This window comes from Rhinoderma darwinii, chromosome 1, assembly GCF_050947455.1.
Source record: "Rhinoderma darwinii isolate aRhiDar2 chromosome 1, aRhiDar2.hap1, whole genome shotgun sequence".
NCBI classification, from domain to species: Eukaryota; Metazoa; Chordata; class Amphibia; order Anura; family Rhinodermatidae; genus Rhinoderma; species Rhinoderma darwinii.
In genome coordinates, this window is record NC_134687.1 from 183,115,619 (window position 1) to 183,133,632 (window position 18,014).

General features: G+C 42.7%; 1 protein-coding gene across 2 annotated transcripts in view; it reads left to right on the plus strand.

The window, feature by feature from the left end:
• The first annotated feature begins 1,785 nt into the window (after nucleotides 1-1,785).
• TSPAN5 (tetraspanin 5) overlaps nucleotides 1,786-18,014 on the plus strand; it is a 207,261-nt gene continuing 191,032 nt past the window's right edge. For both annotated transcript variants that reach the window (XM_075860645.1, XM_075860646.1), the window contains exon 1: nucleotides 1,786-2,358. In XM_075860645.1, the coding sequence (XP_075716760.1) occupies nucleotides 2,278-2,358 (81 nt within the window). In that variant the 5' untranslated portion in view covers nucleotides 1,786-2,277. The remainder of the gene's footprint in view (nucleotides 2,359-18,014) is intronic.

Below are 18,014 nucleotides of genomic sequence, written 5' to 3' on the forward strand. Positions count from 1 at the left end.
GTTAGGGCATACCTCAGTATGCCCTAACAACAGGAAATATGTTCAGACAGCCCTGGGGTCCTTCAATGGACCCTGGGCTGTCTGGCCATACGAGTTGTGGGCTTTGATCACGTCACAGTTATTTTCTGTGACGCGATCAATGTGCAGTCCCCTCTCTTTGAACGCAGCTATCAGCTGTCATCGCGGGGTTAAAGGGTTAACAGCGGAGAGAAGATGTTTCTCTTCTCTCCGCTGTCAGAGCGGGGCCGTGGCTGTGTATTACAGCCGTTGCCCCGCTCTCGATCGCACGCACAGACGCGCGCAGGGACGGCTGTCACACAGGACGAGTATGCTCGTCCTAATGCGCGAAGTGCTCGCCGCTCAGGACGAGCATACTCGTCCTGTGTCGGCAACCAGTTAAACAGCACTTTAACAAATAAACAACAAATGTTTTCCTATATAAATTTTTTTATATATTGCGTGTTTGTTCTGTAAAGCTAGTAATGACAAAAACTCGGATATATATGGGGGCGGGGCGTCTTTTTATAGTTCGCCTCAGGCAGCAGAGGGGCCAGGTTCACCCCTGTGTATACTCATGTATAGTAATGAAGTGAGGAGGGATGTGTGACAGTATCCTGTGGTAGATAGTACATGTGGATGTATAATATACTGTATACACCAGCAATGTATACTCATGTATAGTAATGAAGTGAGGAGGGATGTGTGACAGTATCCTGTGGTAGATACTACATGTAGATGTATAATATACTGTATACACCAGCAATGTATACTCATGTATAGTAATGAAGTGAGGAGGGATGTGTGACAGTATCCTGTGGTAGATACTACATGTGGATATATAATATACTGTATACACCAGCAATGTATACTCATGTATAGTAATGAAGTGAGGACGGATGTGTGACAGTATCCTGTGGTAGATACTACATGTGGATGTATAATATACTGTATACACCAGCAATGTATACTCATGTATAGTAATGAAGTGAGGAGGGATGTGTGACAGTATCCTGTGGTAGATAGTACATGTGGATGTATAATATACTGTATACACCAGCAATGTATACTCATGTATAGTAATGAAGTGAGGAGGGATGTGTGACAGTATCCTGTGGTAGATAGTACATGTGGATGTATAATATACTGTTTACACCAGCAATATATACTCATGTATAGTAATGAAGTGAGGAGGAATGTGTGACAGTATCCTGTGGTAGATACTACATGTGGATGTATGATATACTGTATACACCAGCAATGTATACTCATGTATAGTAATGAAGTGAGAAGGGATGTGTGACAGTATCCTGTGGTAGATACTACATGTGGATGTATAATATACTGTATACACCAGCAATGTATACTCGGAGGAATGTGTGACAGTATCCTGTGGTAGATACTACATGTGGATGTATGATATACTGTATACACCAGCAATGTATACTCATGTATAGTAATGAAGTGAGGAGGGATGTGTGACAGTATCCTGTGGTAGATACTACATGTGGATATATAATATACTGTATACACCAGCAATGTATACTCATGTATAGTAATGAAGTGAGGAGGGATGTGTGACAGTATCCTGTGGTAGATACTACATGTTGATGTATAATATACTGTATACACCAGCAATGTATACTCATGTATAGTAATGAAGTGAGGAGGGTTGTGTGACAGTATCCTGTGGTAGATAGTACATGTGGATGTATGATACACTGCCGCCCACCACTGCACACTGAGGTATAGTAATGTAGGGAGGGGGCTAGGGCACAGTGAGGGGAGGAACTGACAGGATGGAAGGAGTGTCTGCTGGAGGAAGCCGGCTATTCTGTCTGCTGCTATCAGTCTGGAACCTCTACATCACCCGGGAGGGCTGGACGGACGTTGGATTAAGCTGTCACATAGGGCATAACATGAACCGACGTCCACTCTGCATGGATAAGTGACAGACACAGTGACGAGGAGCGGCTGCACATTCTGCTTCTAGCAATACAGAAGATATCCATACAGCAGATATCCATACAGCCGCTCTACATACATGGATGATGTGTTCTCTCCAGCGTGCACACACTGTTATCAGCACACTGCATTACCACTGTACAGGCTGTAAGTGAAGCGCCTCTGCACACACATCATACAGGGCAGAGCACACAGTGATTGGAGGTCCCAGGGCTATAGGCCTGGCACTACGGCTTACACCTGGCTCCTTCCCGGGCTTTGAGTCCTGATCTCCCCCGCACCCAGCTCGGGGATCTGCCTCCATGCACCCGCACAATGTCTGGGAAGCATTACAAGGGTCCCGAGGTCAGCTGCTGCATCAAGTATTTTATCTTTGCCTTCAATGTCATCTTTTGGGTAAGTGGCATTATTATCCTGTCTTCTTCTCCACTTGGGGTAGTTATTGATCTCTTATGTGGAATCCTGCCTCTGTCTCTCACTCCAGGGGATAGTATAGGATGTTTTCTGTTTACATTTATATATTGTAGTATTGATATGTTTTTGTCTTTTTAGTATTTTCAGCATCACATAGACTGTCGGTGTTGGGGAAAGCAATTTACTGTATAAACACTATAGAGGTTGTGCCCTCTGTGGTCATCTGGGGTTACAGGATCACGAAGCTGTAGCTCATCATTGCGTTTGTTGTTGTAGACCAGGACGTGCGTTCTTGTTCGCTGTTTAATATGGCTGGATTTGCACACCGCGTCTACTCACGTTTTCAGTGGCGTTTTTTATGGGGTTTTTTCCCATGTTTTTGTTCCCCGCTGCGGATTTTAAATAGATTGTCCGGCTCATTTAAAAATCCAGCCGAGAACCTGCTAAAGTATCAAAATAAGTAATACTAACTCGGTATATCCCCCGGTCCCCACCGCTCTGTTTACTTTTACAGAAAGTGATGACTGGCTAAGCACTAGCCTCAGCGGGGTTTCTGGCACGTCAACACGGAGACCAGGGATTGGTTACAGCTGTTCATGGATGGAACGGGACGTTGTCACTTCCTATAAAAGTTAAGACACAGGAGGGGCATGGGAGTATTACAAATTTTATTATTTTAGCACATTCGAAACGTTTTGGACAACCACTTGCAGTCTATGGGAAAATATGAAAGCGTACATGCACAGCGTTTTAGTTTTTTTTAAAACACAGCATGTTCTAGCGGGTGTTGGCTGTATGTTACAGTCTACACCTCGCTGCAATGGCCGGGACTGGAGATAACTTTGACTCGGCTGTTTAACCACTTAGATACTGTGGTCAATAGCGACCACAGCATCTAAGTCAGCCCATCACCCCATAAAGCGATCACGAGTTGCCCAGGCTGCCATCTTTATGCTCTTACTAAGAAATACAGTGTATGGTACCAGCAATCAAATGATCACTTGTTCAAGAGCCCTACATGTAAAATAAAATTAACTAACGTCAGAATTGCTATTTATTTAGTCACCTTAGTTGACAAAAAAATAGAATAAAAGTCCTCGCACCTCTCAATGGACAAAAAAATAATAAAGTGATGGCTCTTATAATATGGCGACACAAATACATTTTATTTTAACAAAAAGGTTTTTCTTTGTAAAAATAGTAAAACATTAAAAAAACGATGTAAATTTGGGATCGTCGTAACGATGTTGAACGGCAAAATAAAATTAACATGTCATTCTTAACGGTGAACGCTGTAAATATGAAACCCAAAAAACAGTGGATGGAACAGGTTTTTTTTTTTTCTTGTTCCACCCCTCAGGCCCCATGCACACGACCATGCCCGTAGTCATGTATGGGAGCGCGGCCGGTAAAACAGGAAAAAACGGACATGCTCCATAATTCCCGGCACAGTTCTAAATAATTCCCGGCACCCATCTGTGGCGATACGGAAAGATGTCTGCTGCCAATAGAACTGAATGGGTTTTTAAAACCGTAGACCGTATTACGGTCTGCGGTTTTACAGTCGTGTGCATGGGGCCTTACCTAGTACATTATGTGGTATATTAAATAGTGCCAATAAAAACGACAACATGTCCTGTAAAAAAACAAGCCCACGTATGGTTATATCGATGGAAAAATAAAAAGCTTATGACCTTTTGAAATGCGGGGGGAAAAAAAATTAAAATAAAAAGGCAAAAAATGGCTACTGCGCCAAGGGGTTAAAAATGACCTGTCAGGTTTCCAAAAAATGGAAATTTTTTTTTTTACAGTGAGATAATTAGGGAAACCTCTACGTCTAGAGAAAATAAGGTTTCTAAACCAGCATTGAAGGGGATCCTTTACTATATATATACTAATATAGGGTCCGCAGGTCGGCCGCATTTCCCGGACTGAGCACACTGCAGGGAGCTGGGCTCCTAGCATCATCGTTATCTTTGACGCTAGGAGTCACTGCCTCTCAGCGGAACTACTGTCCCGTACTGAAAACATGTTTTCAGTACGTGACCGTTTTCACGCAGCGAGGCAGCGACTTCTAGCGTCATAGATGACGATAAGGGCCCAGCTCCCTGCAGTGTGCTCAGTCCGGGAAATGAGGCCGACCTGCGGACCATATATCACGGACTGAACACGCTCGTGTGAATCCGGCCTTAGGGTATGTTCACACGCAAAATCAAAAACGGCTGAAAAATGACGGAGCTGTTTTCAAGGGAAAACCGCCTCTGATTTTCGGCTGTTTTTCCATTGACACAATGAAAGAGGGTTCCAAAAACGGTTCCAGAAGTGACATGCTCCTTCTTTTTACAGGGCGTCTTTTTACGCGCTGTTTTTTAAAACAGCAGCATAAAATGCCCCGTCTCAACTAAGTGCGGTTTTTTTTCACTGAATTCAATGGGCAGATGTTTGTAGGCGTTTAGCTAGCGCTTTTCAAGGCGTATTAGCCCAGAAATATGCCTGAAAACTCTGCGTGTGAACATACCCTTATAGTGTTACAGGTTATAGTTACTAGATTACTATAGATGGGTCATTGATCCAGGGATTTATTCTGATTGCCATATTGGAGTCGGGAAGGAATTTTTGCTTGTGCCACTTGTGGGTTTTTCCCTCTTCTGTATCAACATTACAGATTAGTAGGCTGAACTGGTTGGACGTATACCTTTATTCAGCCTTACAAACTATGATACTATGTCATGTGACTCCACAGATAACCTACATGTAAAGAATGTAGACACAGGTTTTTTACATAGGCAGAATTAGTAAATAAACTATATTGGTTAGGGCCTGTTCATACCTGCGTCTGTGTTTCCGATTTGCACCGTCAGAGGAGCAGAACAACAAAAACACCGGAAACACAGTTTCTGTTGTATGACGGACACCATAGAAGCCCGACGGAACCCATTGACCTTAATGGGTTCCGACAGGTTTCCGCCAGGGTGTCCATGATTTTACCGGAAACAATAGCCCAGAATGCTGCGCTATTGTTTTCCGGTACTTTTGGCTGGATTTTTGACGGAGGCCCCTAACGGAGCCTACAACGCAGATGTGCTTCTTTTCTAATTTACAGCTGATTTTTTTTTTTGGACAACATTTTTTTTTTTTTTTTAAATCTTCTGGAAGTTTCGAACTTTAGCGAAAAAACACTAAAATGTGCAATACCTTTTATCAAATCCTACTCAGTCATCAGAAAACTGCAACATTTTTTTTAACTGAACACATTATTTATTTTTGGCTGAAACTTTTCAGTCAAAAGGTATCAGCTGTTGTACCAGATGGGGACAACAACAAAAACTGGCTTGTGAATATCCAACATGGCTGATCTAATGTCCCCTGATGGTGTACCCTCAAGGTTCTCTGACAGCACCCCATTACTAATATACAGTATATATACTGTACGTTGTTGGTGGAGCCCAGTAAGAACAGCGTGATTTGAAGCGGAAATCTATTGTGTATGGAGGGGGCTTTTGGCCTGTGATTTCCACAACCGTTTTCTGCAGTCCAGGATACATTTTCTGCAGCTGTCAGGAAACTGGGGCGATTCTTGGTGACAGACACTTGTTATCATTTATTTATAAGTCACTGAATTAATTTATGAGTTGTGTGGAAATTAGACATAATTATAAACCTAAAGTTATGCATAGAGCCTGCTAAGCAAGCTGGAACTATACAATAGAAATCTTAAAGTTATATATACACTTCTCTATCATAGTAACAATATAAAGTTCTACATTACCTTATTAAATTGTATAGTAATTTACAAAGTTTTCAGGAAATGTGTATATGTTTCTTGAATTTCTCATGTCATTTGTACTGCCCTGAAGGAATTCTGAGGCAGATTTTTTCTGCCTAAAAAAACTCTGCGTGAAAAGGGCCTTGGGGTACGAGCACGCAGGACGGATATGCTGCGTAAAAGTACACCATGTATCCGTCCTGGTATCCGCAGGGAATTCGTTACGAAAAAAGCATACCAAATTATACTGCAGTTTTTCAATCCTGCAGCAATAAAAAAAAAAAAGTTTACTTACCCCGTCCTTAGTCATGGCGACGAGTCCCTCTTTTCTGAGCGTAGCCCGGCTTCCTGGGATGACGCTGTAGTCCATATGACCGCTGCAGCCTTTGATTGGCTGCAGCAGTCACACGGGATGAAACGTCATCCCAGGAGGCCTTGCTGCACTCAGAATAGAGGATCGCGTCGCTAGGACTTCGGTCAGGGGTAAGTTCAAGCTTTTTTCATTCATTTTGAATACAAAAATAGTTGTTTTTTTTCCTCACTTGCGATTTTTGCGTTAACGCTACTAAAATCGCAACACATAGCGACTTTGTGGCTTTTAACTCCCTATTGAATTCAATGGGGAAAACCTGCAACAGAAGAGTAGCAATTCCGTAGCATAAATTGACATGCTGTGGATTAAAAACTGCACCGCAGGTCAATTTACGAATGTTTTTTCAGCAGATTTTTTTACGCGTAATGTGGAGGAGATTTATTCAAATCTCACCTATACTGCTGCTACTGTAAAAATCAGCAGTGAATCCGTTGCGGAAAATCGGCAGTGTTTTTGCCTAGTGTTCCTAAAAGGGCTGGGCGATTTATGACCTAAATTAAAATCACGATTAAGTGAACATATAACCTCGATTACGATTAATGAACGCTTATTGTGGCCACAACCCTATTTGCATGCTACACCATTGAATTAATACTTAACCCAAGCCTGCTGTAAACTACTGTACATAACATAACATACCCCTTGACACTGCTCACACACAGCGTATTGCCCCACAGTGCTCCAAACACCGTATAATACCCCATAGCTGCCCCACAAATAATGCCCCCACACAGTATAATGCCCCTTTAACTGCCCTCCACACAGTATATTTTCCCCCATAGCTGCCCTCCACACAGTATATTGCCCCCATAGCTGCCCTCCACACAGTATATTGCCCACATAGCTGCCCCCACACAGTATAATGCCCCCATAGCTGCCTCTACACTGTATAATGCCTCTATAACTGCCCCTATAACTGGGGACGCAGATACAGTTGAAACCGGGGAAAAAAAAATATTGAAGAAACCGAAATGCACAAGATGACGTTGATTAATTGCGCTTAATTTTGGTTTCGGTTATTTTTCGATTAATTGCCCAACCCTAGTTCCGTCCGCGGTTCATCCGTGCTCTGCACTGCGGGATGCGAGATCACACATCCCCCATAGACTAGAGTCTATAAAGGGATGCGTGAAGTGTGAAAAAATAGGACATGTCCTATTTTCTCACGGACCCTTCACACGGTCCGTTGAAACAGCCGTGTGAACGGCCACATTGAATTATATAGCTCCGTGTGGCAGCCGTTGTTTCAACGGACGTTTAACCCATTCCTGTGAATAAGGCCTAAGGCTACTTGTGCTGTATAAAGCATGAAGTACCTCAAGTTGCATAATCTGACATTTGAAAGTGGTATAATGTCAGACAAAATGTATAACTATACCAGTAAGGCTATGTTCACACCGCATTTGGTATGTACGTTCAGCATATGTACCTGGAAATGCTCCTGGCCTATAAGCTGTATGGGTACCTAGACCCCTATGGACCTGGTAGATGCCAAGTGTGTCTTTTTGATATCATCTACTAGTCCTTCTCAATGAATTAGAATATCATAAAAAAGTTAATTTATTTTAGTTATTCAATTCAAAAAGTGAAACTCCTATTATATAGATTCATTACACACAGAGTGATCTATTTACAGCATGTTTTTTTTCTTTTAATGTTTATGATTATGGCTAACAGTTCATGAAAACCCAAAATTGAGTGGCTCAGAAAACTAGAATATTGGGTAAAAGTTGAAGATTGTAGACTCATGGTGTCACTCTAATCAGCAAATCAACACAAAACACCTGCAAAGGTTTCCTAAGCCTTTACATGGACTGGTCTGCTGCTCAGTGGTCCAAAGTCCTGTTTTCAGATGAAAGTAAATTTTGCATTTCATTTGGAAATCACGGTCCCAGAGTCCGGAGGAAGAGTGGAGAGGCATCAATCCAAGTTGCTTGCGGTCCAGTGTGAAGTTTCCAGTCAGTGATGGTTTGGGGAGCCATGTCATCTGCTGGTGTTGGTCCACTGTGTTATATCAAGTCCAGAGTGAACGCAGCCGTCTACCAAGAAAATTTTAGAGCACTTCATGCTTCCCTCTGCTGACAAGCTTTATGGAGATGCTGATTTCATTTTCCAGCAGGACTTGGCACCTGCCCACACTGCCAAAAATACCAATACCTGGTTTAATAACCACAGTATCACTGTGCTTGATTGGCCAGCAAACTCGCCTGACCTAAACCCCATAGAGAATCTATGGGATATTGTCAAGAGGAAGATGACACCAGACCCATCAATGCAGATCAGCTGAAGGCCGCTATCAAAGCAACCTGGGCTTCCATAACACCTCAGCAGTGCCACAGGCTGATCGCCTCCATGCCACGCCGCATTGATGCAGTAATTCCTGCAACAGGAGCCCCGACCAAGTATTGAGTGCATATACTGTACATACTTTTCAGTAGGCCAACATCTCAGTATTAAAAATAATTTTTGAAATTGGGCTTATATAATATTCAAATTTCCTGAGACACTAAATTTCGGGTTTTCATTAACTGTTAGGGTATGTTCACACGGCCGTAAACGCCCGAAAAATCGGAAGCAGAAAGCCTCCAAACATCTGCCCATTGATATCAATGGGAAAAACGGCGTTCTGTGCCGATGGGCCGTTTTTTTTTTACTCAGCCGTTTTTCAAAACGGCCGCGTAAAAAAAACGGCCGTGAAATAGAAGTGCAGGTCACTTTTTGGGACGTTTTTGGAGCCGTTTTTCATTGACTCTATTGAAGACTGCTCCAAAAACGCCGCAAAAAACACTGCGAAAATCGCGAGTGGCTCAAAAAAAAGGTCTGAAAATCAGGAGCTGTTTTCCCTTGAAAACAGCTCCGTATATTCAGACGTTTTTGAGTTTGCGTGTGAACATACCCGAAGTCATAATCGTCAACATTAAAAGAAAAAAATGCTGGAAATAGATCCCTCTGTGTGTAATGAATCTTTATAATATGAGTTTCACTTTTTGAATTGAATTACTGAAATAAATTAACTTTTTGATGATATTCAAATTCATTGAGAAGGACTAGTATATCATGGTATCATTTGGACAAAAACGGTCATGTTTTTTGTTTTTTTTTATCCTGGGCAACTCCTTTAACCCCTTCCCGCCGGATCACGTACAGTAACGTCAAGAAAACTGGTGTCTTACCGCATTTTCACGTTACTGTACGTCATGGAGATGAAGCTGGCTCAGGAGCTGAGCCAGCGACATCACCGCCGGGTGACAGCTGTATGTTACAGCTGGCACCCTGAGGTATCGGCCAGGACCGGAGCTAGCCTCCGATCCGACCGATTAACCCCTCACATGCTGCGTTCAATAGAGATCGCAGCATGTGAGGAGTTTATAGCCACCGGCACCCCAGCAACGTGATCGCTGGTTTGTCGGTGGCTGCAAAGGCGATCGGAGGGCTAATGCTTACCTCCCGGTCCGCCAGTAACGGAATACTCCTACGCCCCGTCGTCGGCGGGGCCCAGGAGGCTTCCGGTACCATCGGCAAGATGGCGCCGGCTCAGCTTCCGGCTCAGAAGCTGAGCCGGCGTCATCAGCAGTGGGTGTCCGCTGTATAGCTAGCTCCGATTCCTGGCATTAACCCCTTCGATGCAGCGATCCATTGTGATCGCTGCATCCTAGAGGTTTGTAGAAAATCGGCAGCCTTGCCATGCGATTGCAAGGCTGGCGACTGTTACTATGGCAACAGGAGCCCTAACAATGGACTCCTGTCTGCCATTACGTAAGCTGATTAGGCCCCGCCCAGAGGCGGAGCCTGATCGGCTTGCTGTCAGTGAACAACTGACAGTTCTAATACATTGCGCTACATAGGTAGTGCAATGTATTAGAACATCAAACAAACAGTTGGACATTCAAGTCCCCTAGTGGGACTAAAGAAAAGTGTAAAAAAAGTAAAAATAAAAGTTGTAAAACATACAATAAAAGTTTCAAATAATAACACAAAACACAATGGCCCTTTTTCACTTATCAAGTCATTTTATTATAGAAAAAAATAATAAAGCCATACATATTTGGTATCGCAGCGAGTAATGACCTGAACTATAAAAATATTATGTTATTTATCCAGCGCAGTGAACGCCCTAAAAAAAACCCTCAAAAACGCTGCAATAATTACTGTTTTTTTGGTCACTGTCTTCCAAAAATTGAAATTGAAATAAAAAGTGATCAAAAAGTCGCATGTATCCAAAAATGGTACCTAAAAAATCTATACCTCGTCTCGCAAAAAACAAACCCTCACACCGCTCCATCGACGAAAAAATTTAAAGAGGCTCTGTCACCAGATTTTGCAACCCCTATCTGCTATTGCAGCAGATAGGCGCTGCAATGTAGATTACAGTAACGTTTTTATTTTAAAAAAACGAGCATTTTTGGCCAAGTTATGACCATTTTTGTATTTATGCAAATGAGGCTTGCAAAAGTCCAAGTGGGCGTGTATTATGTGCGTACATCGGGGCGTTTTTACTACTTTTACTAGCTGGGCGTTCTGACGAGAAGTATCATCCACTTCTCTTCAGAACGCCCAGCTTCTGGCAGTGCAGACACAGCCGTGTTCTCGAGAGATCACGCTGTGTCGTCACTCACAGGTCCTGCATCGTGTCGGCCACATCGGCACCAGAGGCTACAGTTGATTCTGCAGCAGCATCAGCATCAGCGTTTGCAGGTAAGTAGCTACATCGACTTACCTGCAAACGCTGATGCTGCTGCAGAATCAACTGTAGCCTCTGGTGCCGATGTGTCCTCGCTCGTCCGACACGATGCAGGACTTGTGAGTGACGACACAGCGTGATCTCTCGAGAACACGGCTGTGTCTGCACTGCCAGAAGCTGGGCGTTCTGAAGAGAAGTGGATGATACTTCTCGTCAGAACGCCCAGCTAGTAAAAGTAGTAAAAACGCCCCGATGTCCGCACATAATACACGCCCACTTGGACTTTTACTTTAAACACGCCCACTTGGACTTTTGCAAGCCTCATTTGCATAAATACAAAAATGGTCATAACTTGGCCAAAAATGCTCGTTTTTAAAAAATAAAAACGTTACTGTAATCTATATTGCAGCGCCTATCTGCTGCAATAGCAGATAGGGGTTGCAAAATCTGGTGACAGAGCCTCTTTAAGTTATGGCTCTCACAACTTGGCGACAGAAAAAATACATTCTCTTTCCAAAAGTTATTTTATTGTGCAAAAAGTTATAAAAATGTTCTATAAATTTGGTATCACCGGAATCGTACTGACCCGCAGAATAAAGGTAACATGTAGTTTATAACGTACGGTGAACGCTGTATATAAAAAAAAAAGTGTCACAAGCTGGGCACGTCATATTTGACGCTGAATTGGCATATCTAGGGAAAAATTTTAATTTGTACCTTCCGCAGCGCAATCATTTATGGAAAAGACACGTGGGGTGAAAATGCTCACTACACCTCTTAATAAATGCCTTGAGGGGTGCAGTTTCGAAAATGGGGTCACTTCTCAGGGGTTTCTTTTATTATTTCACATCAAAGCCTCTGCAATTGTGAACCAATACTTTGTCGCCAAATTAAGTCTCAATTTTACACGGTACTCTTTCACTCCTGAGCCCTGTCGAATGTCCAGGCAAAAGATTAGGGCCACATGTAGGGTGATTCTAAAACAGGGAAACACCGCATAATAATTGAGAGCTGTCTTGTTATGGTGGCACAAGCTGGGTACCACATATTGGCGTATCTAAGGAAAAATTCCCATTTTCATTCTCCCACATCGTGTGCACACGAATTTCTGCAAAACACCTGTGGGGTTAACATGCTCACTACACCCCTAGGTGAATACCTTGAGGGTGTTGTTTCCAAAATGGGGTCACTTCTGGGGTGGATCCACTGTTTTGGTTCCACAGGGACTTTGCAAATGCAACATAGCGACCAGAAACCAAATGCAGCAAAATCTGTACACCAAAAGCAAATGGCGCTCCTTCCCTTCTGAGCCCTGCCGTGTGACCAAACAGCATTTTATGACCACATGTGGGGTATTGCCGTACTCCAGAGAAGTTGCTTTACAAATGTTGAGGTTCTTTTTTTCCTTTATTTGTTGAGAAAATTAAAAATTTGGAGCTAAAGCTACGTCTTATTGAAGAAAAAGGATTTTTTTTTATTTTCACTGCCCAATTCTAATAAAATCTATGAAACACCTGTGGGGGCAAAATTCTCACTACACCCCTAGATGGATTCCTCAAGGGGTGTAGTTTTCTGAAGGGAGTAACTTTTTTGGCGTTTTCACTGTTTTGGTCCCTCAGGGGCTTTGCAAATGCGACATGGCCTCCGCAAATCATTCCTGCTAAATTTGAGCTCCAAAAGCCAAATAGCGCTCTTTCCCTTCTAAGCTCTGCCGTGTGTCCAAACATCCGTTTATAACCACATGTGGGGTATTGTTTTACTCGGAAGAAATTGCTTTACAAACGTTGTGGTGCTTTTTCTCCTTTAGTCCTCGTGGAAATTAGAAAAAATTAGCTAAACTTACATTATCTTTGAAAGAATGACGATTTTCATTTTCTCGGCCTACTTCCAATAATTTCTGCAAAAAACCTGCGGGGTCAAAATGCTCACTATACCCCTAGATAATTTCCTCAAGGGGTGTAGTTTCCCAAATGGGGTCACTTTTGGTGGATTTCCACTGTTTTGGCACCGAAAGAGCCCTTGAAACCTGACATGGTGCCTAAAATATTTTCTAATAAAAAGGAGGCCCAAAATCCACAAGGTGCTCCTTTGCTTCCGAGGCCGGTGCTTCAGTCCATTACCGCACTAGGGCCACATGTGGGATATTTCTAAAAACTGCAGAATCTGGGCAATAAATATTGAGTTGCATTTCTCTGGTAAAAACTTCTGTGTTACAAAAAAAATAGATTCAAAATGAATTTCTGCAAAAAAAAAATGAAATTTGTACATTTCACCTCTACTTTGCTTTAATTCCTGTGAAACGTTTAAAGGGTTAAGAAACTTTCTAAATGCTGTTTTGAATACTTTGAGGGGTGAAGTTTTTAAAATGGGGTGACTTTTTGGGGGTTTCTAATATATAAGGCCCTAAAAGCCGCTTCACAACTGAACTGGCCCCTGTAAAAATAGCCTTTTGAAATTTTCTTGAAAATGTGAGAAGTTGCTGCTAAAGTTCTAAGCCTTGTGACATCATAGAAAAATAAAAGGACGTTCAAAAAACGATGCCAATCTAAAGTAGACATATGGAGGATATTAATTAGCAACAATTTTGAGTGGTATAACTGCCTGTCTTACAAGCAGATACATTTACATTTAGAAAAATGCTAATTTTTGCAATTTTTCACAAAGTTTTGGTGTTTTTCACTGGTAAATATTGAATTTATCGACCACATTTTTCCACTATCATAAAGTCCAATGTGTCACGAGAAAACAATCTCAGAATCGCTTTGATAGGTAAAAGCATTCCGGAGTTATTACCAATAAAGTGAAATATGTCAGATTTGAAAAAATGGGTCTGGTCCTGAAGGCCAAAATGAGCTTGGTCCTGAAGGGGTTAATAAAGTGCCATTTGTAAATACCTTCGTTACCTTTGTTGTTATCACCTATATTTCACTTCGTTTTTACCCATTGCAGTGTAGAAAAAAACCTCCCCCCAAACTGTCAACAAGCAGGCTCTCCGGTCGCTGAATCTAACTATAGCCTTATTTGTATTCTATATAAAGTTTGTGTGAAAACCCAGGACTGCGCAGATGAATATAAAATGCACATGAACAACCATTAATCTGATAAATACTGTATATGAATATCATGCTTCCTTTTCATTCAAAGAATCAGTAAACCCGCTATGTTCACACAGTTTTTTGACGAGTTTTTTGACGCGGAAACCCCGCCGCAAAACTCGTCAAAAACTGCCTGATTTCAATGGGAGGCGGAGGCATTTTTTTTCCCGCGAGCATGTAAAACCGTCTCGCGGGAGAAAGAAGGGACATGCCCTACCTTCGGGTGTTTACACCTCTGACCTCCCATTGACATCAATGGGAGGCAGAGAAAGCGTAGTTCGCGGCGTTTTATGCCCACGGTGCTCAATGGCTGCGGGCGAAAAACGCAGCGAAAATCGGCGTGCAGAGAGAGGAAAATCTGCCTCAAACTGCCAAACGGAATTTTGAGGCACAATTTCCGCCTGCAAAAAACTCCGTGTGAACATTACACCAGGTCATTTATTTTTTGTTACCTGTTTTGTCATTTTAATCCACAATGGCACTTGTGAAATCCTGAATGCAAACCGTGTGTGTGACAAAGTGATGGTGATTGAATGGACAACCAGCAAATCAGCTGCCATTAATATTTTACCTTCCCTAGCTTGCAATCTATAATCTCCAGAAAATTTCCAGTCGAGGAATAATGATAACCCCTTGAGGGATGCCGGCTTTTTAGGAAAAGTGACATTTACAGAAATGTATTTTGGTTAGTAAAAAAACATATCCAAGATTTCTATGGGCCAAACATGTCAAAAGGCTGTCTTTTTGGCGCACCTTCAACATCTGGATTGTGTATCTTGACAATATTAAAAAGTGTATCCTACATGCGTTTACAATGAAAGTAAATGTCAGACATATGCAACTGTATTTACCTACTGTAAGTTGGAATATTTGAGATAATTTTTTTGCATTCAGTAGAGCAGTTTTTTGTTTTTTTTAATAAGAAAAAGAATAAAGTGTACTCCACTTTATATTACTAAACATGGTGTGTGTAGGGCCTTGTACATATCTGCTCACCTGTGCTTGTGAGGTCTGTATAAAAATCATACTTGGGCCTTATTCACATGAACGTGTCCGTTTTTGCGCGCGCAACAGTTAAGTGTGACGTGTATATGGTGCGTGGCTGCGTGATTTTCGCGCAGCCGGCATCATTATGACGCTCCCTTTTTATGTGACGACACAGTAAAGAAGGAGGGGATTGTATGTTTCCCTTCTCTTCTTTACCAGCTGTAGCGCGAATCACACGCGTCACCCGGAAGTGCTTCCGTGTGCCGTGCGCGATTTGCACGCACCCATTAACTTCAATGGGTGCGTGCTGCGCGAAACACGGGCAAGTATAGGACATGTCGTGAGTTTTACGCAGCAGACACACGCTGCGTAAAAATCACTAACCGTCTGAACGGTTCCATTCACTAACATAGGTCCGTGCGACGCGCGTGAAAATCACGCGCGTATCACGGACGTATAACACGTTCGTGTGAATAAGGCCTTAGGCTTTGTTCACATCTGCGTCAGGGCTCCGTTCAGGCGTTCCGTCGGAGAATCCCTTTAGAAAAGAACGCTGACAAACAAATGGAAACGGTTTCGCAAGGGTTCCGTCACCATTGAAATCAATGGTGATGCAAACGGAAACCTATGGTTTCCATTTGTTTGTCAGGGTTCTGTTTTGACGGAAAGCCAGAACGAAGCCTTAGGGCCAGTTCACACAGAGTTTCCGCATCAAAAAACTGAGTCGGAAAATGCGCCCAAAAACAGCCGAAAATGCCTCCCATTGATTTCAATGGGAGGCGGAGGCGGTTTTTTCCCACGAGCGGAAAAACCGTATTGCGGGAAAAAGAAGCGACATTCTCTATCTTCAGTCGTTTACGTCTCTGACCTCCCATTGACATCAATGGGAGGCAAAGAAAGCGTATTTCGCTGCCTTTTTTGCCCACGGCGCTCAATGGCCGCGGGCAAATAACGGCGCGAAAAACACGACAAACGGCGTGCAGGCAGATCAAAATCTGCCTCAAAATTCCAGACGGAAATTTGAGGCAGAATTTTCGTGTGAACGTACACTAAGGCCTAATTCACACGGATCTATGTAATTGAATGTGGCCGTTCACACAGCCGTTGTTTCAACGGACTGTGTGAAGGGTCCGTGGGAAAATAGGACATGAACTATCTTTTCACGCATCACGCATCCCTCCATAGACTCATCTATGGGGGATGCGAGACATCGCATCCCGCAGCGCTGAGCACGGATGCACCTCGGACGTGAAAAACTGCAGTTTTTCACGTTCGAGATTCGCCACGCTCGTGTAAATAAGGCCTTAGGGTGTATTTTTTTAAATTTTTGCTGCAGGTTTATTGTGATTTTTGTAATTGCAACAAAACCGTACCATTTTTGTAAAGACTGCAGCAAAAATTACTGATGTTAATATACCCTTCGGGCTTATTCACACGACAGGGATAATCAGCCGTGTGACATCTGCTGTTTTAACCACCGTTGCACGGCTGCATTAAAATCCATGCACGTCTCTGGGGTTATTCACACTGCCGTTTTTTTAACTGACCGTGTGAACGGCCCGTGAAAAAATTGGATCTGTCCTATTTTTGCCCGTTTTCCCGGATCCCTTAATAGACTCGAGTCTATGAGGGATCTGTGAAAATGGGTCGGCACGGCTGCAAATCGGCCGTGGGGGATCAACTGCCTCGACCCCCACAATACTTAGAATGATGCTTCAAATTTAGCTAAGTGATGCTGCTCCTTCTCTGTATTTTCCTGGAAAGTGGCGCTCCCAGCCGCTGGGCAGGAACTGCAAGACAGCCCCATTCATATTCTGACCATATTTCCCTTTTAGACAATATTATGTTACTGCAATTAATCAAATCAGTAGTAACAAGTACAAGCTTATGACAACAATAAATATATATTTTTTTATAAAAACCTAATTTAACCACTACCGGACCAGGAACTTTACCCCCCCCCCCTTCCTGACCAGGCCAATTTTTAAGTTTTAGCCATGTGCCAATTTAAAAGCAAATTGTTTTTCTATTATTTTTCCAACCTACATGTATTTGGTCTTTTTTTTTTTTTTTTCCAGAACATATTAGGCTTCCATATTGTGTAAAAAAAAAAGAATAGATATATTTAATTTTTAAAAAAATATGGAAGGAAAAACGGAAAAAAAAGTTGGAAAAAGTGTGTGTGTGATTTTTAGGTGTTTTTTTTTATTTTTTGTTAAAATATCTGGTGCATGCCACTGGGTAAACACACATGAATGCATATTTGGCAACTTCTGCCGACTTCAACTATGCCAAATATGTGTGCATTTCTTACACGCTGGGCGCAAGGTGGTGCCTACAATGAATGGTGCGCAAAACTGGCTTTTAGAAAAAAATTTCCAAAGCTGGTTCGCTGACACCATACGACCATTACAGATGTTGTGACGTTTCCAGTCCACAAAAACTGATGGCCTATCCTCAGGATAGGCCATCAATATCTGATCGGTCAGGGACCGACACCCGGCACCCCCGTCGATCGGCTGTTTTGATGGGGCCACCGTGCTTGTACGAGCGCTGCTTCCCCTCCATTTCCTTTACTGCTCACACTGTGAATCGCATACACACTTGTAGCGGTGGTTCACAGTGTTACAGCTTTCTCCCATTGAAGTGTATACTGTGAGGGCGGATTTACACGTGCATGTGCGTTTTGCGCGCGTGGCAGGTGAGTGACAGCTCCGTGTGTCATGTTCATATGGA